The sequence below is a fragment of the Theropithecus gelada genome, chromosome X (assembly GCF_003255815.1).
Source record: "Theropithecus gelada isolate Dixy chromosome X, Tgel_1.0, whole genome shotgun sequence".
Lineage (NCBI taxonomy): Eukaryota > Metazoa > Chordata > Mammalia > Primates > Cercopithecidae > Theropithecus > Theropithecus gelada.
Genome location: NC_037689.1, coordinates 104599579 through 104626838, shown reverse-complemented (window position 1 = coordinate 104626838; position 27260 = coordinate 104599579). Strand labels below are relative to the sequence as shown.

At 35.0% G+C, this 27260-nt stretch overlaps 1 protein-coding gene across 2 annotated transcripts in view; it reads right to left on the bottom strand.

Moving 5' to 3' along the window:
• The window catches only part of CXHXorf57 (chromosome X CXorf57 homolog), a 75363-nt gene extending 48870 nt beyond the window's left edge, over positions 1-26493 (bottom strand). For both annotated transcript variants that reach the window (XM_025372430.1, XM_025372431.1), the window contains exons 1-7: positions 25700-26493; positions 15491-15633; positions 12584-12776; positions 4096-4204; positions 3803-3894; positions 3574-3696; positions 193-297 (exon numbers count right to left, since the gene is read on the bottom strand). In XM_025372430.1, coding sequence (XP_025228215.1) covers positions 193-297; positions 3574-3696; positions 3803-3894; positions 4096-4204; positions 12584-12776; positions 15491-15633; positions 25700-26342 — 1408 coding nt within the window. In that variant the 5' untranslated portion in view covers positions 26343-26493. The remainder of the gene's footprint in view (positions 1-192; positions 298-3573; positions 3697-3802; positions 3895-4095; positions 4205-12583; positions 12777-15490; positions 15634-25699) is intronic.
• Between the last annotated feature and the right edge of the window lie 767 nt (positions 26494-27260).

The following is a 27260-nucleotide window of genomic DNA, read 5'->3' as shown; positions in this document are numbered from 1 at the left end:
TTTGTAAGTAATCCATAAGCAACGTATTTCACAGGCCAAAAATTCTTTGCTAAAACACTCTTATAGTAATAAAGGAAGTCAAAATAAAACTATCTTGTAGTTGAATGTTATTATGTAAAAGTTAATATGTACTGAAGAATTCTAGGGAAGAGAAAATATATTTCTAATAATATACACAAAGAAATTACTCACCAGTAATGAACACTCCACTCTCATTTGTCGTGGTGAGGTAAAGCAGTTTAGGTACTTGATTGTCATTTCTGACAACTTTCAACTGTGTACACACAAAATATGCCACTAGAAAACAAAAATATTTATGAAATTACTTTTCCATTTCAAATAGGACATAACAAGATCAGGATCTAACACAATGCTTCTCAAACTTTAATGCACAAAGAAATCACATGGTACCATTGTTAAAATGCAAATTCAGATTCAGTAGGTCTAGGGTGGGGCCTGAGATTCTGTATTTCTAATCATCTCCTAGGCAATTATTAGTGCTCCCAGTCCTGGGACCACACTAGGAACAACAAGGATTTAACACTAGTCTGCTTTTTGTGAGAAGCCCCTTTTTTCCGGAAAGTACAACAGCTGCAAGTAACTAAAGTCATTTGTTTGTTGCACAGATAAAGAGTGCAAGTCATTTTAACTGGGCACACAACTGAGTGTGAACAGCGATTTCCAACAGAGAAAAAAAAAGCTTAGTCTCTCCATGATTAACCCTATCTAACACTAAACTCTGAATTACTCTAACTCCTTCCACCAGATAGGGCTTACATATTATTGATTCGTATTTGCTTATGCAAGTGTTTTTTTATCTTTTATGTATTTATCTTAATTAGATTTTAAGGCCAATGGCAGGGCTTACATCATCTGTTTATTTTCCTTTCACCTTGCTATGATTATAGGCTAAAAAGAATATCTAAAAATGAGAGTATAATATCTTCAGATTTCAACTACTTTCAACAGTTATCAATTGTTTTTATCTAACAGGCTATTTAATTATTATAGTTTCATTAATCCAACATTATTTTTCATTTTAACTCATTATATGTCAAAACACTTACAGTTTTACAAACTAGGAAATGAAGAAATAAACGTAAATTGTTATAATCACACAAAAGTAAGTTCTCATGTGAGAATAAAAATTTCTCCAGAACACAACTGTAAATTCATTTGCTACATCTCATATTTACTAAGTTCTTTATTCTGTAGCAATGAAAAGGAAGAAAATCTGTTCAAATGCTAAGAAGTATCTTAATTTATATTAAGAATTATCTTAATTTTTCCTTTATTTCAAAAACTACAAACATATGAATATTAATGGCTAAAGTTGTTGATATAGAAATACTAAAGAAACCTCTAAAATATCAAGCCAGTAGATCTCATGTTACGTGTTCTTACAGCAATAAAATAAATTTAGAAAAAAATAAAGAAACCTCTAATTCTAAATTCATGGCCACTGAAAATCTGAGAGTCAGATCTAATGCTTTCTAGCTATACGAAATTCAGGAAATTACTTAACCCCTCGGGATGTTTGCTTTCTCACCTGAAAATTTATAACAACATCAACTCTTCAAAAGGTAACTGAGAGCACAAAATGAGATAATATCTATAAGCATCTGGTACACAGTAAACACACAATATTACTTCCCCTTAGTTCTTCACTTTTCTTATGGAAAAAAAAATGTCATACTACCAGAGAATTTTGGTATTATTCCAGAAGACTCTTAGCCATGCTCTTCTTCATAGGCCTGAAGCCCCCCTAATACTCACCATTAATTTAATGATTTTTTCCGTCACTCTTGGTCAAAAGATAAAAATAAATTGTGACTCTTGTCAACTATTATACTAGAATAAATCTCACCAAGATCCGTATATATGTTTCTTAGAAGGATACATTTCACATTATCACAAGAAATAGAATATGTGTGCTTGGCAAAGTTTCTGTGAGAAATCTTTATCCAAAATTCTTGTTAGCTTGTTGTTTAAAGTGGTCACAAACAAACAAGAAGGAAGCTGGCAATAAAACCCACCTAAATTGAGGCAATAGGATTATCACCAGAAGTCATTACTGCCAATTACTTATGCCCTAAAAGAAGTTATATCAGAGTTTATAGCCCACTCACTTTGGAAGTCCATGCCTTGGTTTGGCCAAAGCTCTCTTTCTGTTTCATCCCCCATAAATTGGGGTGAGGTTTGGTTCTATTCAGATATATTTTTAAAATTTAATCTCACAAGCCTAGGGTGGAATCTAACAAAGCAGAGGTGTATAATACTGTTTTGTATAGAGAATAAAGGGGCAACAGAACAGCCCTATATACAATGTCTAGGTCTCTTGGTGTTCCACAATGTCTATCTTATTGCTGGTTAAAAAAAGTAGTAATAATAATAGATGTAGGCCAGGTGCGGTGGCTCACGCCTGTAATCCCAGCACTTTGGGAGGCCGAGGTGGGCAGATCATCTGAGGTCGAGTTTGAGACCAGCCCAAAGTGGTGAAATCCCATCTCTACTGAAAATATAAAAATTAGCTAGGCATGGTGGTATGCTCTAGCAGTCCCAGGAACTCAGGAGGCTGAGGCAAGAGAATCATTTGAACCTGGGAGGCGGAGGTTGCAGTGAGCCAAGATCGTGCCACTGCACTCTAGCCTGGGAGACAGAGTGAGACTCCATCTCAAAAAATTAAAAAAAAAAAAAAATATATATATATATGTGTATATATATATGTAGTAAATATTGGGAGTTTCTTAAATGTTGGCCAAGCATTTAACACAGGTAGCAATTAGTGTTTATTCATGTAATCATTTGGAAAATAATCAAATGTCATACCCTATCTAAAATAGCTTTATATTCTAAACTTAAATAAGGAAATATTCACTGAAACTATTGAAAAGTATTATACTTTTTTCCTTATCATAATAGATCTGAAGACTAGACTGTTATATGTAATATGTAATAGGACAAACTTAAAATAATTTCAAATAAATAAAACTAGTGGAAAAAATACTTTTATATCTGAATGAATCCAGGGAAGAAAGTCAATGCCAAAGTAAGCCAAAGTAAAATATTGACCAGCCAGTATAAATAACACCACCAACTTAATATTAACTTAATATTCAACTGGAATCATACTTACAATTGTCATTATGTAATTACATAGTCCACCAATCATCTACCAATTAATGCTATATAAGTCTTCAATGTCTTTAACGGGGTCTACATAATCAATTTCCAAATGTATACAAAGGGAATTGACTGCCTATGTTTTAGTCTCACTGAAATTTAAGGATTTTTTAATGTGTGGAATTTTTACAATGAGAATTGATAAGAGGACCTGTTTTCTGAAAAACTGGTTTCAATCCCAAGTTAATTCTGAATAGACAACCAACGGGTGGTTAATGTCTCTAATACCAAATACGATATTAATATAGAAAAGATTTAAACATGCTGTCAGACTGCTTGAATTTGCCAACCGAATGTCACGCTACTTCTGTAAGTCAGTTTACTCTATTTTTTTTTAAAGTTAATTCTCCTACTTCCAAACATAGAATAAAAATATTAAAAATTGCTTACTTGGGTAAATATTTTCAAAGATTTCTGGTTGCGATGTTGAAAACAGTTCCACTATAAATGGTTGCTCTGAAGTACCATCAGCAATGTGAATCCAGCGATATGACCAAAAATCTTCACGGTTTTCTATATGGATAGAATATTAAAATAAATGAAGGTAACTGTTATATACATATGAACACAAAATTATTCACTGAAATACTTTTTATGATTTTCAATTTTAAAAGCTTACCTTTCTTTTTTGACCGCTGGACCCTTCCTACAAAAACTAAAAGGCCAATAACATCACAGATGCAATTTTCTGGCATATCATCCAGTTCTGACCTAAAAAAGTAAAATCACTAAATTAATATTTTATTTTTAAACAGTGAAAAAGCATTCTACAATTATTATTTTGAAAATGTATATCTACATAATTGCTATAGCCTAATTCTGGGTACATTTTGAGCACATTATAATGCATTGTTTTTCAGTAACCAAGACTGAAGATTAATATTTAAGACATTGTGCAAGAAACTATTTTACCTTGTGGTAAATCGGTGATTTAACTTTGGCAGTCTCCATTCTGGTTTCACCTGCTTTTCTGGAATGATAATTATATTTGTTGGGGGATCTCGAAGATTCAGGCAGATTTCTGAAAAACAAATATATTACTTTAATATGCTATTTAATACACACCAAAGAATATACATGTATATATATTAAACAGCAAAATAGTAGACTGAACATTTTGAACTCACCACTAAACTCAAGAACTAGATTATTATCAATGTTCTTCTACCTCCATTATCACATCCCCTTATCTCTCCACCACAGTTTAAAAAGTTTAACCACACTTTGAGAACTTTGTGTTCTATCATTTCTTTAACATAAAAAGGGTTTTATCACTTACGTGTTTTTGCCCAGACAAAATGCTATTTGGCTTTGTTTTTGAACTTTATATGAGTGAAATTATATTTGGTATTTTATGACTACTTTTTTCACTCAGCATTATATTAATAAAATTCATAGCAGTTTTCTTGTCATTTCCACAGCTGAATAATGTTCCAGTGTGTTAATATACTACAATTTATTAACTAAAATTTATTTATCCATTATTGTGTTAATGGACATCTGGATTATTTCCAGGTTTTTACTATTATACATAGGGTTGTTAAAAAATTTTTGTATATGCCTCCCTGTGCACACAGGCAAGTATTTTTCTAAGGTATTATATGTAGGTGTAGAAATGCTGGATTATATGATATGTAAATGTTCAGCTTTATAGCATAATCCCTAATCATTTTAAGTAATGAGCCTATTTGTGTTTCTACCAGCAATGTGTAAAAATTCCCATTGATACACATCCTCTCCAAACCTTGGTATTGTCAGCTTTCTTTCTCTTTCTTTTCTTTCTTTCTTTTTTCTTTCTTTTCTTTCTTTCTCTCTTTCTTTCTTTCTTTTCTTTTTCTTTCTTTCTCTCGCTCCTTCCTTCCTTCTCTTTCTTTCTCTTTCTCTTCCTTCCTTCCTTCCTTCCTTCCTTCCTTCCTTCCTTCCTTCCATCTCTCTCTTTCTTTCTCTCTCCTTCCTTCCCTTCCTTCCTTCCTTCCTTCCCTCCCTCCCTCCTTTACTCCATCCCTCCTCCCCTCCCTTCTCCTTCCTTCCCCTCCCCTTTTCTTTCTTTCTTTCTTTCTTTCTTTCTTTCTTTCTTTCTTTCTTTCTTTCTTTCTTTCTTTCTTTCTTTCTTTCTTTCTTTCTTGCTTGCTTGCTTGCTTGCTTTCTTGCTTTCTTGCTTTCTTGCTTTCCTTTCTTTCCTTCTTTCTTTTTTTTTTCTTTTTTGACAGGGTCTTACTCTGTTGCCCAGGCTGGAGTGTAGTGGCACAATCATACAATCATGGCTCACTGCAGCCTTGAACTCCTGAGCTCAAGCAATCCTCCTGCCTTAGCCTCCTGAGTAGCTAGAATCATCATGTCCAGCTAATTTTTTAAAAAAATTTTTGGTAGAGATGGAGAGGTCTTATTATGTTGCCCAGGCTGATCTTGAACTCCTGGCCTCAAGGCATCCTCCAGAATCAGTCTCCCAGAGCACTTGGGTCTCAGGTGTGAGCCACTGCACATGGTCAAATTTAGTACTTTTGGTCAATCTAGTGATATGACAATTTGTTGCGATCCTATTTTGTACTTCCCTTATTACTAATCATATTGAACAACATTTCATGTACTTACGGTTCATATATGCATTCTCTTCTGTGAAATGCCTTGGTCTTTTGCCCATTGTTCTACTGAATTGTTGAATTGTCTTTTAAAAATTTATTTGCAAGAGTTGTTTATATGTTGGATATTAATTCTTCATTGATTATGTAGTGGCAAATACAATCTTTACCCAGTTTATTTATCTCTACTTATTTATTTAAGGCTTTCTTAATGTCTTCCAATAATGTGTCATAATCATCTTCACACAGGTCTTACACATCTTCTCTTATATTTATTTCTAGACATCTTATAGTTATTGTTGACAATGTCAATGATGTTTTCAAATTACAATTTCTAACTCTTTATTATTGGAATATACAAAATCAGTTGACTTCTTTTGTAGCTTTGCCAATATTTCATTATTTTTAAAAACTATTATTTTAGGTTCAGGGGCATATGTGCGGGTTTATTATATAGTTAAACTCATGTCGCAGGGGTTTGGTGTACAGATTATTTTGTCACCCAGGTACTAAGCCTAGTACTCGATAGTTATTTTTTCTGATCCTCTCCCTCCTCCCACCCTCCACTTTCAAGTAGGCCACAGTGTGTGCTGTTCCCCTCTTTGTGTTATCATTTAGCTCCCACTTGTAAGTGAGAACATGTGGTATTTGGTTTTCTGTTCCTGCATTAGTTTGGTAAGGATAATAAATTCTATTATTTTTAATACTTTGTGTTACTTTAGTTTTCTCTGTAGAAAATTTAATTTGCAAGTAATAAGAATCTTGTGTTTTTCTTTAAAACCTTTATACTTTTAATTCATTTTGTCTTCTCACACTGGCTAGGACAGCCAGTACAACATTAAATAGAAATAGTAATAATAGGAGACATCCATTTTCCCCATTTTATAAAGGAATGTATCTAACTTTTCCTCATTAAGAATTGTGTTTGCCGTTTGGTTTTGATTTTGCAAATACCCATTATTAGGTTTTTTTTTTTTTTTTTTTTTTTTTTTTTTAAATAGTATTGCTCTGTCGCCCAGGCTGGAATGCAGTGGTAAAATCATGGCTCATTGAAGCCTCAATCCTGGGCTCAAGCAATCCTCTCTCCTCAGCCTCCTGAGTAGCCAGGACTACAGGTGCATGCCACCACACCTGGCTAATTTTTTATTTTTATTTGTAGAGACAGGGTCTCACTATGTTGCACAGGCTGGTCTCAAACTCCTGGCTTCAAGTGATCTTGCTGCCTTGGCCTCCCAAAGTGCTGGAATTACAGGCATGAGCCACCATGCTCAGCGCCCTTACTTAGTTTAAGGAAGGTTGCTTCTCTTGCTATTTTCTTTTTTGAATTAATGAATGGTTGTAAAATTTTAACAAAAGTTTTTTGTGTATCTATTACAATGCTCATTATCCAATTTGTAAAAGTAGTGGGTGACACAGATTTTTATATGTAAAACCAATTTTGCATTGCTGAGGAAAAATGCAACCTAGTCACAGTATGTGAACTTAATTTTTTTAACACATGATGCAGTTTGCCAATATTCCATTCAGAATATCTCTATATATGTTTATATGTTAGTGGCTGAAGCTGACATATAATTTTTCTCCTTCATACTATTTTTGTTTGGTTTTGATTATCACGGTTATATTGGCAGCAAAAAGTGAGTTTGAGAATATACTTTCTAGTCTAGTCTCTGGAATATGTCTAGAATGATATATTCCCTAAATGTTTGGTAGAATTTCTCTATAATATGATGTGTGCCTGATATTTTCTTTGTGGGAAAATTTTAAACCTCTGATTCAATTCCTTTAATAGTTATAAAGCTATTTGGGCTTTTCTCTTCTTGGTTAGTTACATTTTTCTAAGAACTTTCTGTGTAGCAAACAAAGCTTAAACCAGGATAAAGATATTTGATTTCTATTTCTGCCTATTACTAGTCATGTGAAAGGAAATATTCACTTTACCTTTATAAGTTTCAGTCTATTCATATATAAGCCAGCAAAGTTTGTATTACGTAATATTACCTTGCATCATAGTTTGCATATTCCAAAGTACTTTCATTGTCATAGTATCACTTAATTATATTCAAGGTCCCTTCCAGCTCTAAAATGCTAGGGTTCCTAATTAAAGAAATAGCCCCTGCCCGCCAAAATAAAAAATGCTTGTTGCTATCATCCAATCAATATGCATTGTGTAATACAGTCTGAAAATTTCAAGATTTTAAAGAGTGTATTATTTGTGTATGCCAGCTACATACTATTTTGTAAAAGGTATACAGAATAATACACAAAATGTCAATATACAAAGCCATACATATCCAGCAAATAATATATTCTTTGTTTTGCAATAGAATTTCCATCTTTATAGATTTCCATTTATTCAGTCTTTTAAAAAAATTACATTGGCCAGGTGCAGTGGCTTATGCCTATATTACCAGCACTTTGGGAGACCGAGGCAGGTGCATCACTTGAGGTCAGGAGTTCAAGACCTGTCTGGCCAATATGGCAAAACCCTGTCTTTACTAACAATACACAAATTAGCCTGGCATGGTGGTGGGCGCCTGTAATCCCAGCTACTTGGGCAGGAGAATCACTTGAACCCAGGAGGTGGAGGTTGCAGTGAGCGGAGATTGTGCCATGGCACTCCAGCCGGGGTGACATAGTGAGACTCTGTCTCAAAAAACAAAAACAAAAACAAAAACAAAAAACCACATCTTAGTTCTTCTAACTTGGAACTATGTGTGGGAAATATGAAAAATAAACCAAGATAAATGATCCCAGTAGTTTTCTTCCAACATGAACACCTAGAAGACAGTGACGGTACCACCTTTACTGACCAACTCTCCTCCCACTATATACTGTTTCTCATTTATAATGCTCAGAACATTTAAACTACACTGGTATTTTTCCTAACCTCTGCTTAACACTTTTCCCATGCAACACATTCTCCTACTTTACTGTCCATTCTTTCTTCAATTACATTTTTATTCATTTCCTTATCCTTTTTGTCTATTACGTTTTTAATGTCGTTTATGTCATTAGCCTTTCGTTTCACTATAATTTGTTTATCTTACATAGCTATCACCCCATTAGACTAATTTTTAAGGGTAGAACTGTATATTACTTACTTTTGCTTCTCCTGTGCCTAACATGATTTACAGAACTGCTTTTTTTTTCTCTTTAAAAGATAATTAATCACCTCCCGGCCAGGCGTGGTGGCTCACACGTGTAATCCTAGCATTTTCAGAGGCCGAGGTAGGTAGATCACTTGAGGTCAGGAGTTCAAGTCCAGTCTGGCCAACATGGTGAAACCCCATCTCTACCAAAAATACAAAAACTAGCTGGGCTTGATGGCGTGTGCCTGTAATCCCAGCTACCTGAGAGGCTGAGGCAGGAGAATCGCTGGAACTCAGGAGGTGGAGGTTGCAGTGAGCCGAGATTGTGCCACTGCACTCCAGCCTGGGTGACAAAGTGAGACTCTGTCTCAAAACAAACAAACAAACAAACAAACAAACAAACAAACAAACAAAAAACAATAAAAAAGATAGTCACCTTTCTACTCTGTTTCTATGGGATCAGCTTTGCAGATTCCACTTATGAGTTAGATCTTATAGTATTTGTCTTTCTGTGCCTGGCTTTTTTTTTTTTTTTTTTTTTTTTTGAGACGACCGCCTCGCTCTGTCACCCAGGCTAGAGTGCAGTGGCGCGATCTTGGCTCACTGCAAACTCCGCCTCCCGGGTTCACGCCATTCTCCTGCCTCAGCCTCCTGAGTAGCTGGGACTACAGGCGCCCGCCACCATGCCTGGCTTATTTTTTGCATTTTTTGTAGAGATGGGGTTTCACCGTGTTAGCCAGGATGGTCTCGATCTCCTGATATTGTGATCTGCCTGCCTCGACCTCCCAAAGTTCTGGGATTATAGGCGTGAGCCACTGCGCCCAGTCTATGCCTGGCTTATTTCAATTAGCATAATGTTCTCCAAGAATCTAAAAAAGTCAATCTCATAGAAACAGAGAGTAGAAAGATGGTTACCAGAGGCTGGGGAGCAAGTGGGGAGGGATAGGGAAAAGCGAGATGTTGATCACAGGGTACAAAATTTCAGTCAGACTGCAGGAATGTCTTAGGGATCTATCGCATTGGATAGTGACTACAGTTAATAATAATGTATTATATATTTCAAAATTGCTAATAGATTTTTAATGTTCTCACCACAAAACAGTGATAATTTGGTAAGGTGATGGATATGTTGATTGAGTCTTTCTACAATGTATATACACAGATCAAAACATCACACTACACCCCCTAAATATATTTAATTATTATTTGTCAATTAAAAATAAAGAAAATGCTAGGATAAAAAGATCATTAGTTAGTTTCATGCAGGTAATTTTTAAAGATCGTAAAGCCGTAGTTCCCAACCTTGACTGTACCTTTGGGATCAGCTGAGGAGATTTAAACCCAGAGCAATGCCATGGTCCCATTCTCAGAGTAATTAAATCAGAATCTCTGAGGATGGGGACCAGTGGCTCTTTAAAGCTCCCCAAGTGATTCCAATATACAGCCAGAGTTGTAATCTACTTATACATGTAGGCTAGGCAAACTACAGGCTGCAGATGGCTGCAAGCTTTTGTAAATAAATATTTATTGGAATATTGCCATATCCATTCCTTTACATACATATGGCTGCCTTCAGTCTACAAAGGCAGAGCTGAGAAGCTGAAACAGAGACCAAATGGCCTGCAAAGCCTAAAATATTTACTACTTGGCGCTTTACAGAAATAGTCTATTGCTTCCTAAAAAAAGAGGGCAAAAGTCCTGTTACTTATCAAAAATATAAGGGAGAAAATAGAGACTGCTGCTAACATTAATAAGAAGTAAAACTGTTTTAAAGACCAAAAGGTACATTTTAAATATATTATCACCAAGGCTAAGATTAATTAGAAGTAAAACTGTTTTAAAGACCAAAAGGTACATTTTAAATATATTATCACCAAGGCTATCGTTAAAAAAATAATTTCTGTATCTGCAATCACTTACTTGAAAGCATAGTTTCTCATACCTTAGAGAGTTTCCATTATGAAAATCTGGTCCTATAATTCTATATAGCAGAGGTAGCATGCTGTAAATCAGCGTCCTCTTGCCAACTTTTATTGTGTTTTCTTTTATTTTTTATTTTTATTTATTTATTTATTTTTTTTTAAATTTATTTTTTTATTATTATTATACTTTAAGTTCTAGGGTACATGTGCATAACGTGCAGGTTTGTTACATATGTATACTTGTGCCATGTTGCTGTGCTGCACCCATCAACTCGTCAGCACCCATCAACTCGTCATTTACATCAGGTATAACTCCTGATGTAATCCCTCCCCCCTCCAAACTATACTACAAGGCTACAGTAACTAAAACAGCATGGTACTGGTACCAAAACAGAGATATAGACCAATGGAACAGAACAGAGTCCTCAGAAATAATACCACACATCTGCAGCCATCTGATCTTTGACAAACATGAGAGAAACAAGAAATGGGGAAAGGATTCCCTATTTAATAAATAGTGCTGGGAAAATTGGCTAGCCATAAGTAGAAAGCTGAAACTGGATCCTTTCCTTACTCCTTATATTGTGTTTTCTTAGTAAGTCACAGTATCTCTCTCAGTTTAGTTCCTCACCTTTCTATAGCAAAAATTAATGAGGTAATAGACTATGTGTACCAGACTACCTAAGTAATAACTTCTTCATCTAGCAAGATCTGACCAATGTCTGCAAGATGCTTAAGATTTTAATAAATAATCATATAAGGTTTTTGAAAATAAACACAAGTTTAAGAAAACAATTAACAACTGCTACCTTTACCTGAATATTCTCTAAGTAATTAAGCTTAATGGATTAGCTGGGGAATTCAGAATACACAGAAACTCAGGTTCAGAATAAAGGTATTATAAACCAAAAACAATATTTAATCTACAATTCTTACAAATGAAAGTGAAAAAAATCACAGTCATATCTAAAAACAATTATTTAATACATTAATTTTAATGGTCCAAAAATATTTGTGATGTCAATATATCAATACTAGTTAGGAAAAGCCCTTTCAAGATTGCAGCAATTGGCAAAGTTTGAATACTGACTATAGGTTAGCTATTAGTATTGTATCAATTTTAAATTTCCTGATTTTGGTAATTATACTCAGATTATGTAATAGAATGCACTTGTTATTAGAAAATACATGCTGAAATACTAGTGAAGTGTTTAGGCTTAAAGGGATATGTATGATGACTGCCACTTTCTCTTACTGGATCACAAGGAATATGTATACATACATACGTGTGTATGTGTGTGTGTGTGTAAAGATGTGTATATGTATGAAAAGAGATATATAATGATAAGGCAAAGGTAAATGTTGGTAATTGTTGAATATGGATAAAGGGTATATGGGAGTTCTCTATACCATTCTTTCAACTGTTATGTAAGTCTGAAATTATTTCAAAAAGTTAACAGAAGTCCTTTTTAGATAGCACCTCCTAGTAACTGCAAAATATATTCAACATTAACTTAATATTTTATGATCAAAATTAAAATAAAACAAAATAAGTACAACCCAAGTGGAGCTCATTCTTCAATCAACAATAAATATCTCAGATAATTTCTCTTAATAAATGAAATAATAAATAGGTATATTTATTAGGTTATGTGATTGCTTGAAAATTTTATGGACAAAGAAATGTAAAGGTTTCATAGGTTCTAACAGCTTCAGTAATTTTTATGATCTTTTTTCCTAATACGGTACGTTGCCAATTTATATAAACAAAACAGTGATAAGACAACAAATTCATTGAATACTTAACCCATTGTAGAAATTAGTTTGATCTGTGGATCCACGGGGACAGGCTGTATTCTGAATGGATAACTCTTTTTAACAGAATAGTCTTGAAGCAGAAGAACTAAACCAACCCGCAAACTTTTATACCACTCAGGACACAGGGCATTCCACATAATCACTGACACTGTGCCTGAACTGTCAGCAACTTCCAAAAAGGTCTAGAAAGAAAATGATTAAAGCACATACATATTTGTCACTTTTATCTATACAGATAATACATAACATATTATTTGTGATCATTTAGAGTGATGAAAAAAACATTTAAATTTTAATTGTTTATTAATAATGATTCAGTTGTCAATTCTGTTAATATTGATAATCTAAAGAGAGTGCCACCAGACCAATGGAAGTACTAAATATACTACTAACTTACTGTGAGACTGTAAAGTCTGAGGGCACAGGCCAAACCTTATTTATATTTGATTCTTCCATAATATTTAGCATGGTGCCTTACACAGAGTGATCCCACAATACATTTGACAAATGAATGAGACAAATCACATATTAGAAGTTTTACATGAAAATTTTGACATCATTCTTGGTTATCTGAACTGTTGGACGGCCTTGATATTTATATTTGAGAACTTTAGATAGACATATAATTGAGTGGGCACGACGCCATCAATGCCCTGGTTACATTAATTTATTTATAGCAATATCTGAGACTGGAACATAAGACATGGAAATCATTTCTGAGATACTACTTGAGAAATTATGCTAGCAGAAGGGGGAATGTTAAAACAAGTATGCATTCTTGCTGACTCTGAGTATAGTTAAAATAGAGAAATCTATTGAGGTAGAAAGTATTTGATGGAGTATTTCTCAGTATTAAAATACAGTGACAGACAACTTCAGTTCTGCCTAAATGGCAGTCTGTAAAGTGTTTTCTAATTCTTAATTTCTTCTTAAATAATGATGTTATATTCTCAGACCCTTTCTCTAAATGATGAATATACATTTTGGGTAATTCATTCTTTTATTCATTAAACATTCACTGAATCTATATTCCAGACATTATGTCAGACCCCGGAATGAAGAGATGAATCAAACACTGCCCCTAATAATAATAGCTAAAATATATATATATAGGACTTTCTATGTGCCTGGAACATAGGTAAATCCTTTACTTATATTAACTAATTCAATCCTCACATCAACCCTGTAAGGTAAGTACAATTAGTATCCCTATTTTACAGATGAGTAAACTGAGGCTTTAAAAGAATAAATAATTTTCCCTACATTATAAAGGTAAGAAGTGGTAAACAGAGCTGAAACTTGAATTCAGTTCATATGACTACAGGGCATGCACTCTTAAGCACTATTAGATACTTCTTCCCTACAGTCAGGGAGGTCACAGTAGAGTAAGATTAGCAAACAGGTATGTGTAACTGGGTTATGCATGCTCTGATAGACCTATGTAAGGGCATATAGTGGGGTCCTGAGTAGCATGTAGTTGATTCTCCCAGTGACTAGGCATATGGGTATACATGGAAAGACTTAAATCAGAGGTAAGCACTGAACTGAATCTTAAAGATGGCTTTGCCAATCTGACGAGAATTGAGAGGAAGAGGATTCTAGGCAGAAGAAACAACATGAGCAGAGGTATGAAAGGTAGAAAACAATTGGCTACCGTTAGAAAATTCCAGGTAGGGCAGTTTGGTTAGTATGAGGCATAGAGAGCTCAGGAAGAGATGAGACTGGAGAGGCAAGCAAGGACGAAATGATGGAGACACAAGGAGGTAGGAAGGCAACAAATAAGGGAGGAAAGTATTGCAACAATGAGAAGGCAAAAAACTATCAGGGAATTACTGAATAATTTATGATATGTGCTAAAAATATATAACTGTAAAATATGAATGAAGAATTTTTAGTGATATGAGAAAATATTTAAGAAAATGTTAAATAATACAAAATTGTATGCACAATACGGTACTCATTTTGTAAGATAATTTAATGTGATATATGACAGTCACATGAAATATATAATATATACACATATGCACATATATGTGATATATATGATTAAATAGAATATGATATGTGTATGTATATATGATATGCTTATATATGTGTATATATGTGATTTACACACACACAAGAAAGAGAATAAAACACATCATGTTAACAGTGGCTCTCTCTGAGTGGTAAGATCTTCAAACAGCTTTCTACATTTTCCACATTCCCTACAATAAGCATGTATAACTTTTATAATAAAAGTTAAATGAAACATCTAAAATAGTTCTTGATATCATAGGAAAATACAATATAATATTAAGTAAGACAAATATAGAACACAAACATATCAAGAAAGTAGAGCTCATGAGCATTATACGGCACAGAGTAAAGACAATAAAGAAGTATCACACAGATTTGACAATTAGAGTTACTAGTGAACGATAAGCTAAGGAAAAAAGCCAAGATAATTGTGTTGAGAAATGGGAGGCAAGACAGTAAAAACATCTAGTGTAGACTACTTCTTCAAGAAGCTTACCTGAAGAGAAAGATAGGGAATAGAAGAGTCATAAGGCCAAGGGAGACTATTTTCTTTTCTTTTTTAAATGGGAGACTAGAGTATGTTTATATGTTGGTGCAGAAAGTATAGGTGAGAAGAAAAAGTTGAAGGAAAATAAAAAGGTGGGAAGGAGACCACCTGGATCAGGGAAATAAAGGGCACCAATACAGAAATAATTTCTTTTTGCACAATAAACTATGCAGAAAAATACTTTATAGTATACATTTATGTACAATTAAAAATTATTATATTGAACTTATGAAATGTTATTTAAATGAGCAGGTTATCATACTATGGAGTTAGGTGTGTAAGTTATAATTTATAACTTTAAATTAGCATATGATATCTTATTACTTGTACCTGATATGGTTCAATCATCTTTTTATCAGGTTTTCCATAGTATCGCAGTTTTGATTTATGTAAGATCCTCACAAGCAATGCAGGAAAATTTCTTCTGTTAGTCCAGGTCATTTCAAGATGAGAAAGGGAAATTATTTTGGTATCTAGAATATAAAAAAGAGGAAAGAAATCCTGTTTAACATGTAATGGTAACTTCAAAGATCTATTTTAATGGTTAAAAATAATAGGTTGATCATACCTAAAGTGACTCCTTCTTGCCAGCTAAACCTTGCCAGCTAAGTCTATATACCTCTCCCACATAAACTAAATTTGATCCCTAATATTAACAGCTGAAATATATATAGGGCTTACTATGTGCCTGGAACTTAGGTAAACACCTATATTAACCAACACATTGTTCCACCTAGAATGCCCTCCATGTTACCAAACCATTTAATAACTTTCTGGAAAACCTGGATCTAAATTCACCTCTCTGAAGATATTTTGTGAAAAAAAAAAAACCAAAAAAACCAAAAAACTCAATGTCATGGAATATGTTTCCCATTATTAAGCACTTATATATTTAATATATAGAAATGGGCCAGGTGCAGTGGCTAATGCCTATAATCTCAGCACTTCGGGAGGCCGAGACCAGCAGCTTGCTTGAGCCCAGGAGTTCGAGACCAGCCTGAGCAACATGGCGAAATCCCTCATGTCTCTCCAAAAAGAGAAAAATTTGCTGGGCATGGTGGCATGCCTAAAGCTCTAGCTACTCAAGAGGCTGAAGTGGGAGGATCACCTGAGCCCAGGCAGCTGAGCTCACTGCAGCCAGGCTGCAGTGAACCATGATCATACCACTGCATTCCAGCCTGAGCAATTGAGAGCCCATCTCAAAATAATAATAATAATAATAATAATAATAATAATAATTGTTTTATTACACATTTTTGTATTGCCTTCATCTCAGTTTCATATGTATAAATTCTATCTCCCCCAAACATGACAGACATGGCCCTGTATCAGAACCTTTGCAATTGCTGTCTTCCCTTTAGATATCCAAGTGTCTTTCTCCCTCCTCTCTTCAAGCTTTGCTCAAATATCACCTTCTCAGTGATATTATCCCTAACCATCCTATTAAAAACTGACTGTTTTACTTATCCTCCATTCCACTTTATTTTTCTACATTGCACTTACTATCTTCTCATATGCCATACAATTTACTTAGAAACGTTTTTATCTGCAAGCTTGCTGGCAAGTTCAAAAACTGCTTAAAAGCTATTCATCATCTTAAAGAATTAATTTGTCATACTGATGTATTCTTCCTTGGATTAAGAGAAGTTCCATCTGCAATTGTCTCCACATTTTTCTCTCTCACAGCCCACAGTCCCAACTATTAAGACCTGAATTTGCATTAGTACCAGTATTTCTTTTGCTAAGGCTCCCTTCATTTCTAGCTTTGTTTACATAATGTTTTACCTAGTCAACGTTTTTGACACAAAAATCACACTTGTAATTTCTTTTTAATAAGGGATTAAGTGGTATTATATAATTACGCCTATACTATAAAACACACACACAATTTTTAGTATTAGGATACTCTGTAATTTTCCTTCCAGATTCTCCCAATAGATTACTATCCTAGGATCACAGGTCCTAACATTTGATCTGATAGAATTAAGTGATTTCATTTTAACGTCAGATGAATCTCGGATCAGTTTGAATTGTCTGGGATGTACGTGGAATACTCTTGATCAATGAAGGCACATACAGCTCCTTTACTGTCTGGAATAAATTCAAGAGCTACCTAGTTGCGTAAAACCAGAGTTCTAAGAGCCTCTGTTTCTGTTATAATTAGGTCCAGAGAGTTAGCTGTAATCAGACATCTTTCTGGTTAGCATTTTTCCCAGTTTGGGTTTTTAACTCACAAACTTCATAGAATACACATTTTATCTCTCAAATCTAAAAAAGAATTAGAGGTTGTTTATAGACAATGAAGAATTTGTGTAAATTCATAGCAATAAATGTGTTCATTATCAAAAAATGATGAAAATAAACTGGTTATTCAATATGCAATAGAACAGTGGTTCTCAAAACGTTTTGGTCTCAGGATCCCTATACATTCTTAAAAAATATTGAAGAGCTTGAATAGCTATTTTTTTTCTTTTGTTGAGATGCAGTCTCACTCTGTTGCCCAGACTGGAGTGCTGTAGTGTGATCTCGGCTCACTGCAAACTCCACCTCCTGGGTTCAAGCGATTCTCCTGCCTCAGCCTCCTGAGTAGCTGGGACTACAAGTGTGCACCACAATGCCTAGCTAACTTTTGTATTTTTTAGTAGAGACGAGGTTTCATCATATTGGCCAGGCTGGTCTCCAACTCCCGACCTCAAATGATCTGCCCACCTCAGCCTCCCAGAGTGCTGAGATTACAGGCGTGAGCCACTGTGCCCATCCTGAAGAGATTTTTACTGTACTATAAAGTAGACTAAGAGTTTTTAAATGATCAATTCATTAAAAATAACAATAATAAACTAATATGTATAATTACAAATAACATATTTTTTTGAAAAATGACTGTATTTTCCAAAACCAAAAAACAATGTAGTGAGAAGTGTGGCATTGTTTTGCATTTCTGCAAATCTTGTTAGAATCTAGCTTAATAAATGACAGGTGGATATTCATATCTTCTTTGATATTCAGTTTGCTTTTATGTCACATGTCATTTAGCCTCTGGAAAACTACACCGTACACTTGCGAGAGCATCAGAGTGAAAAAAGGTAAGTAAAGCCTTAGTATTGTGAAAATGGCTTTGACCTCATGAATCCTCTGAAAATGTCTTGGGGCACCACTAGAGGTCCCTGGACCATACTGTAAAAATCATAGCAGAAGAATAAATCTAAGGAATGTAGAAGGAATAAAAATTAAAGCTAAAAATAATGAATCGGAAAACACTATACCACAATAAAAAATAGAATTGATAAATTCAATTCTCTAGAAAAATTAATGAAAATGTAAATCTTTGGCAAGTCTAATCATGAAAAAGAAAACAAAGATGTAATACTCAGAATGTAAACAACTATACACACAAAGAAAAATTGTTAAAAGATTATTATGTATGATTTTATATCAATAAATTTGAAAAGATCAGTGAAGTGGGTAATTTCTTAGAAAAATATGAATTACCACTATTGCCATAAGAAGTAAAAGAAAACCAAACTAGGTCTTTACCCATGGAATAAAATGAAAAAAGTTTATGAATGATGGCTTCCAAAACCGGCAGCAGGTTCACATGGTTTTACAAGAAAATTCTAACAAATTTCAAAGAACAGCTCTTTCCTTGAGCTATAAATTGTCCCAAAGCCTAATAAAATATAGAAATTGTACCACTTCACTTTATAAACTTAGAATAATCCTGAAAAATTCCAACAGAAATAGTACAAGAAAGAAAACTATAAATAAAAAATCAGTTATGATGGCAAAAATCCTAAATACAATACTTATTTAGAAGCATGCACAAAGACAACTGTGCCATGATCAAGTGGAGTTCTAAATATCTTCTCTTATTCAGTAGGGATATATTATATATTTTGAATAATTCTGGAGACTGAAACAGAGATGTAAGTTTAAATAATTTTGTTAAAACATTAATACATGTACTCTCTCTCTATATATATATATATATTTATACACACACATACCTACTATGTACCCATAAAATTTTTTAAAAAACATTGAGTAACAACTAGGAGACTAGAAGAATACAAATATAATGTATAATTTCCAAACTACCAGAAGAAAATTTTAATCCTGCAAAAGTAAAAAAAAATAAGGTGGCATATGGTAAACATAAAGTAGAATTTCAAGAACAGGTACAAACATCATTATTCACATTAAATTTAGATAAATTAAATTGATCTCTTAAAAGAAAAATAATTGGTTTGGGTCAAAAGGCAGTCTTAGCTATATACTTTTTAAAAAAGACAACCCTAAAACGAAATGGAAATAAAGGGATGGAGAAGCATACACTAAGGCCAGTGGTTCTCTTTATTTTTTGAGACAGTGTCTCACTCTTTTGGTCCAGGCTGGAGTGCAGTGGCACAATCAAGGCTCACTGCAGTCTCAACTTCCTGGACTCAGGCTCCCCCCACGACACCCCCTCACCAAGTAGATGGGATTACAGACACAAATCACCACGCCCGGGCTAAGGTATTTTTATTAAAGACGGGTTTTGCCGTGTTGCCTCGGCTGGTCTAGGCTGGTCTGGACCTAGGCTGGTCTCAGCATGGACTCTGAACTCAAGCAATCCGCTCGCCTGGATCTCCCAAAATGCTAGGATTACAGGCATGAGCCACCGCGACCCGCTTGCCAGTGGTTCTCAAAGTGTGGTCTCTGTACCAACAGCATTGTTACCAGCAGTGAACATGTTAGAAATGTAAATTCTAGGGCCCTACCTCAGACCTAATGTATCATACACTGGGAACGGTGGTCAGCACTCTGTATTTTATCTTGTTTTATTTTTGTATTTTTACATTACTGAATTACTGTAGTCATTTTTGAAATAATTACACTTCAGCATAACGGCCTTTCTTTAGTGTTTTCCATCTTTCAAATCCATTAAAAATACGACAAAACTGATTTAAAAAATCATGTTGGAAACTAGATGTTGTGATAACTTATTGTGCATAAATTCATTTTGATTACATAATTTCATGTATTCTGTTTAGCTTTTTGGGGTCTTCTCTGCCATTTCAAGTGAGAATTTTACTGAGATGGTAATATCTTTAAACCCTTCTCTTTTATTTTCATGGCATGCAATTGGCATTTCTTTTTTGCTTCGACATTTGAAACATACTGCCTTAATAATTTCTTTAAGTTTTGGTGTATTCTTTATCTTTGCAACCTTTTCCAAATCTTTTTTTCTGCTTAAATGTTTTTTCTCTGATTTTTGTAAGTGTAATTTGAATTTGTCAGTACCTGGATGCTTATTTGTCTCCAATTCCCATTGCTCATTTTTGCATTTTTGCCCCATCCATTTTTTGCAGTGTTTCTTGATATTATTTGTGAATTTGTAAAGTTAAGAATCACTTAAGTTATTTTTCTGACTGGCACTCTTGAGGTGATATGCATGTCTACTCACATTTGGGTATCATTGTCCTAATATGCTACCAAAAAGACTGTGGAAGTGGCAAACATTACTATCAGGAAAAATAGAACTCAAGGCAAAAGGGAAAAAGAGGCAAATTCCACATTGATAAAGTGTAAAACTCAACAATAATATATTAATCAGTTACGAAATTGCACACGTTATAGTAACATCTAAAGCAAAACCTTTTAGAAATATAAGGAGAAATAAATGCAGCTATCCTCATAGAGAGAAGCCAATATTCCTCTGAGAAACGGGCAAATAAAGTAGATTAAAAATAAGGATATGGAATATGTGAATTACATTTTTAAAAACCTGGTATAATAATAAACTTTAAACCTAATAAACAAGCTTTTTCTGAACTTTCAGAGATTAAAGAAGCAAAAAAGAGCCGGGCACAGTTGCTCACGGCTGTAATCCCAGCACTTTGGAAAGCTGAGGTGGGTGGATCAACTGAGGTCAGGAATTCGAGACCAGCCTGTTCAACATGGTGAAACCCCCGTCTCTACTGAAAATACAAAAATTAGCCGGCTGTGGTGGTGTGTGCCTGTAGTCCCAGCTACTCAGGTGGCTGAAGCAGGAGAATCGCTGCTGGAGAACCCGGGAGGCGAAGGTTGCAGTGAGCCGAGATCACGCCAGTGATCCAGCCTGGGCAACACAATGAGACTGTCAAAAAAAAAAAAAAAAACAAACAAACAAACAAAAAAAACACCCAAAAACAAACAATAACAACAAAAAAAAAAAAAAGAAAAGAAAAGAAAAAAGAAAAACAGAAATGCCAATTGCATGCCAAGAAAATAAAAGAGAGGGGTTTAAAGATATTACTGTCTCTGTAAAATTATCACTTGAAATTGCAGAGAAGACCCCCAAAATTGGAAAATATCAGTGAAATTTAGACTCCAAAAGGCTAAACAGAATACAGGAAGGTAATGAAAGTATATAATCAAAATGAATTGATGCACATTAAGTTATCACAACATCTAGTTTCCACCATTGTTTAAATCAGTTTTGTCGTTTTTTTTAATGGATTTGAAAGATGGAAAACACTAAAGAAAAACCATTGGGCTGGAGTGTAATTATTTCAGAAATGACTACAATAATTCAATAATTCAAAAATACAAAAATAAAACAAGATAAAATAAGAAAATATAAATAACGAGTAACAATAAAATCTCTATACTTCCAAATCTGGGGGATGCAGCCTAAGCAATATCCATGGGAAATTTCAGAATTTTAAATGCTTTTGGAAGAAATAAACAAGCAAATATATGAACCAAGCATTTAACTCAAGAAAGTAGTACAAGAAAAATATGAACAAAGGAAGTATGTAAAATAAATTAAAGATGATAGCAGAAATTAAGTAGAAAATACCTCCTCACTATAGATTTTGTTATTAGTAAAACCAAGTGTCTTAAAAGAAAGACCAACAATAAGACTGATAAACTTCTGGCAAGGCTCACCATAAGAAAAGGTGAACACACAAACATGAGGATTGTGAAAAGAGTCGTAATTGACAAGATAGGTCAAAAAACATAGATTACTACGTACAACTTTCAGATCTAGGTGAAATGAGATTTCCTAGTGAATTATCAACTCTAAAAAATGGGCTCTTGAAAAACCATTATTGGTTTAATCATTTTATCTAAAAGAAATTGAAAAAGAGGCATCCCCCCACAACCCCCAATCCTGGTCCAAGACAACAGGTTCAGATAGTTTTAGAAAGGAATTTTACTAAACCTTTAAGGAACATATAATTTCTGTAAGCACAGAAAGACGGACAAGCTTTCCAGCTCATTCTACTAGGCTAATATTAACTCCATATAAAAATTGCATTGAAAAAGTACTCTCCCTGCAAAAAACAAAAACGAAAACCAAACCTATAGACCAAATTCACTTAAATAAGCAGATGTAAAAATAATCATGACCAAGTGGGAAACCAAAAGTGGCTCAACACTAGTAAAACCATCAATTTATTTCATTCATTCCTTTATTCAACAAATACTGAATGCCTACTATGTGCCAGACATTGTTCTAGCTATAAGATACGGCCCACAGAAATGAAAAAAAAAAAAAAAAAAAAAAAAAAAAGAGTCGTGGATCTTATAAAAATGTAAGGGGGGAAAGAAAAACAGCTAAAGACAATAATTTCAGAATGCTATGATTCTAGGAAGATCATTTGCAAGGTGGTATAATAAGAATAAATGGGGAAGGAAATATTTATTTAAAAAGCTCTTTTAATATGTTTTTATTTGAGTTGAAACTGGAAGGTGGGAAGAAACTTTCCAGAAAGAGGAAAAAGCAGGTGCAGGAAAAAGACTGGAGGTTTGAGGATCAAAAAGAAGGCTGGCTGCTAGAACAAAATGGTGGAGGAGAGGGGTTAGAGATTAGAGAGGTGAGTAAGGGATTCTGTAGGGCAGGAGTCAGCAAACTATACAGCCCACAAGCCAAATCCTGCCTGTTGCTTGTTTTTGTAAATGAAGTTCTATTGCAACACGGCCAGACCCATTTATTTACATACTGCTTGTGACTGCTTTCCATATACAATGGCAAAAGTGAATGGTTGTGACAGAGATCATGTCTCCGAAAGACAAAAAGATTTACTGTTTGGCTCTTTACGGAAAGTTCGCCATCCTCTGGAGTACGGCCTGCCTTCCAGACCCCGGTAGAGTTTGGGTTGCTGCCTAAATGCAGTGGGGAGCCATCTGAGAGATTTAGGCAGGAGGGCGTGGCACAGGCTAACTTCTATTTTTAAAAGCTATCTTTGAGGTCACAATATGTGCTACCTCTCAGATAGGCTACTGACCAGGAGGAGGCATGAGGGAGACTTTTGGGGTAACAAGATACAGAAATGTTCTATATCTTGAAGGAAGGGAGGTGATGGTTACACAGGTAGATATATATGAAAATTTATCAAGCTGCATTTTTAAAACTTTTTTTTTTTACTGTGTACAAAGTAAACTGTAATGAAAAGTTTCAAAAGCACAAACGTGTGCCATAAACAAAGTTAAGAGAAAAAGAACAGAATGCAAAAAAATAATTTGCAGTATATAGCAGACAAAATTGTAATACCCATTAGCAAAGGAATCATAAATTAATTAGAAAAATATCAAAAGATATATTTGAAAATAGTAAGATATGGGGAAATGGGCATTCTCATATGTATGTTGGTGAATGTAAATTAGTACAACCTTTTCAGAAGATGATCTGTCTATATCCACAAAATTTTTTAAAAAATTAAATACCTTTTAAGCCAGCAGTTTCGCCAGAGGAAGCCGTTCAACAGCAATACTTGAACATAGTAAACAAAAATATGTGTGCATTCTAATGATGCTTAGCATTGTATTTAATACTAAAACAGTAATAAGTGCCTAAAACTATAAATTACCTATTCACATGGGCATGATTATAGAAATTACAGCACACCCATGCTATGGTATATTGTATGTACAGATGTACATGAAAGATGCCTGAAATATGTTTAGTGGAAATAGCAAATCACACAATGTGACATTGATTTCTTAAAAAAAAAAAAAAGAGAGAGAGAGAGAGATACACAACAAACTGCTGACAGTTTGAGATTTTTAGAAGAAAGGTGAAGGCACCAGGGAAGGTGAAAGAGGTCTTTCACTTCTCCCTAATATTTTATCATTAACAATTTGAAACATACAGCAAAACTGAACAAATTTTACAATGAACATCAATATGCCCACTTCCTAGATTTTATCACTAACATTTTACTATACTTGGGTGGTATATTCCTAACACAACATACTTTTAAATATACAGATTGGGTTTTATTTTGGCATACATACATTGCCTTTTGTATTATAAATATGGTTTTAATGAATGAATAGATATTATGACAAAATACATTTTACAAAGTATTAATCCCCTCAACTTTTCTTGTAGGGCACCAGTTTTTCATTTACATATTCAATTCTAAAAATTAAAGTGATCAACATTTAGAGTAGTAATGCACTAGTGCCTTATTTCACGCTTGAGATAAAATAACTCCATTTTTTCATACCAGAAATAAATAGCTATCTTGCTTTTTAAAATTTAGTTATTTAAAACTTCCTTGCCTACACATTTCTATAACATATTTTTTCCTTACAACTGGATGTGACTATAATTGCATGGTTTTTGAGCCAATTATCCTTTTACTTTCAAGTTTGTTGCTCTTACACGTCACAGTAAGATTATCCGTGATTTAGCATTGTGACAACAACATTGCAAAAGGGACTGAAAAGCAGTAATGTAGAAAATTACAGTCTTTCTCCTTCCAGTACTTTCTCTTATTTTGTTTTTTGCATTTTATTTCTTTCTCCATTTCAAGCGTGTTCATGCCTACGGTACTATCATTCCCCTTAATTTCATCTGTTAGAGAAAAAAAACGTATTTTAGAGCGGTTGTTGATGGCAAGCTAGTGTTTTCAAGCTAACTTCCTAATTCTGATATAGAAAAATTGAAGTTCCCAGATCAGTACTCTTTGTGGTGAGTAATAAGAAACAAGAAAATGAGAATGTCAAGCCTTCCATAAAAATCACACAGTTAAAAGGTGGTATTTACATAACTGTTACACGGCGTTTCAATCAATGTAAAGTATTAAGGCATACATCACGAAACATCCTTTTTGAATGAAGATTAAAACATGCAAACCCGCAAATTTTTACAACCTTTATGCTAACTTCAAATCTATAAGCTCTTCAACCACAACGTACTATTTCCACAACTGGATTGGGGGTAAAACTAAGATTAATTCCACCACAATCAAACATGTAACGAACGTATGAGGAATACTGACTCCCACATCAGTACCTTTGCCAGACTGAATTTTAAGATGTAGTCAGACACACTTCCTGAATTGGCCACTTTTGCAATCAAACAAACAAACAAACAAAAAACACCAACAAAAACCATGGGCTGTGCAAATTTCATTGAGCATCCCTTGGTCGTTTAAGAAAATTTGTCTACCTACCACTCCTGGCTTGCAATTAACAACACAAAAGCATTTTCATTTCCTTTCCCGTTCACGCAAGCTGCTGAAAACTATTTTTTAAAACCCTCTGCCATTCTTTCCACACACTTACCGCTAAAGTTGTGTTCCTCAGGTTGCTTGTCTGTTAACCAGATATCACCATAGGGATCTTCGTTATTCCACAGCGCCAGGTAATGACTCTTCCCGCCTCTTAAAGGCCTCTCTGGTTTCTCCTGGTGCGCTCTATTTCTGAAGGGAGTTTCTAAAGAAATACTGTCTGAAGTCTCCCCACAGTGGACGTTATCTATGCACAGGATCCCCTGGCCTATCCTTTTCTCATTGTAAAGACATGAGACTCTGGAAATTCTCATTTGTATGCCAACTTTAAGAATATTTTGATATACGAGAGAGTTCAAGCTGGGGTCCAGGTAGCACTTCTCCTGGTACACCCCGTCTGAGATCGTCACATCATAGCAATAAAGGGGAGGCTTGGGCACCGTGTCCCGTGGCTCATCCTCTAACAGGTACCTTTGGACGGCCAACACAGTTACAGGCACCACCTCCGAGGGGGTGACACACTGGCGAGGTGAGTCCATAATCTGCTCAAGAACCTTTTGGATCCAGGACCTGGGCCCTTGGGCACCAGCTCTTCGGATCACCCCTCCAGGGACCCCAGCCCGATTCCTCTCAGGGTTCGGCCAATCTAGCCCTGCATGTGAGGGACCAGCCTCAGGCTGTCCTGACTCACCAGACATTGTTGGATAACTGCGTACCCGCTTCACTCCCAAAAGCTAGTTTGCCCCTTCCAAAGCGGAGAGAAATAAAACCGCGCGCTTTCGCGACGATCGCTACTCTGCCCCTGCTGACAGGCAAGGCCCCGCCCCGTAGCGAGGCTGCAAAGACTTTACGCTTGCGCCCGCCAGCACTCCCACCCCGCCCCTCGCTCAGTGCGCTTCCGACTCGAGACACTGTTACTAGGCAGTCACACGCGCGAGTTACGTAGCAGGTCGTCGGACCTTGTGCCCGCCGGGTTGCCGTCTGGGGGAGGGATGACAGGGGACGGGGAGGGGGAATCGGTGGTTGTCATGGTTCTCAAAGAGGGAAGGGGAGGAGCGCTTGTGGCTACCCTGGAAAGGAGGATGCCTAGAGGCAAGGGAAAAGAGAAAGTGGCAAGAATCAGGGTGCATTTGGGCTTTGGGCCAGGAACAGAAAGTAATTTAGAGTTGGTTAATATACATTAATGTAATAACATGGGTTTCCTGTAGTATGAACAAAACCAGATAATTTATGCACAGCCTCCAGGACAGACCGTAGCACAAAAAGTCCTCAATAAACATTAGCAGCTATTGCGATTAGCATTAGCATAATTATCTGTAGTGGCTCCCTGAGTGTAGGGTGGGTGAATTAGTGTTTAAGTGCAAATGAAAATAGAAAACTAGAACCGGCTTGTAAAGGGCTGCCTTTAGATTAGACTTCTTAAAATGCACGTAGTTTTAATATAATACGTGGCCGAATATACATCTAGGGTATAGATTTCAGAAACTTCGTTTGTTTAATTCAAGGCATATATCAGGAATGAATGTAAAGTGAAAAAGCTGATAAGAATAGTAAAAATTAAGGATAAAATATTTATCAGATGTACTTAGATGTACCAGTATACACAGAGGTAGTAA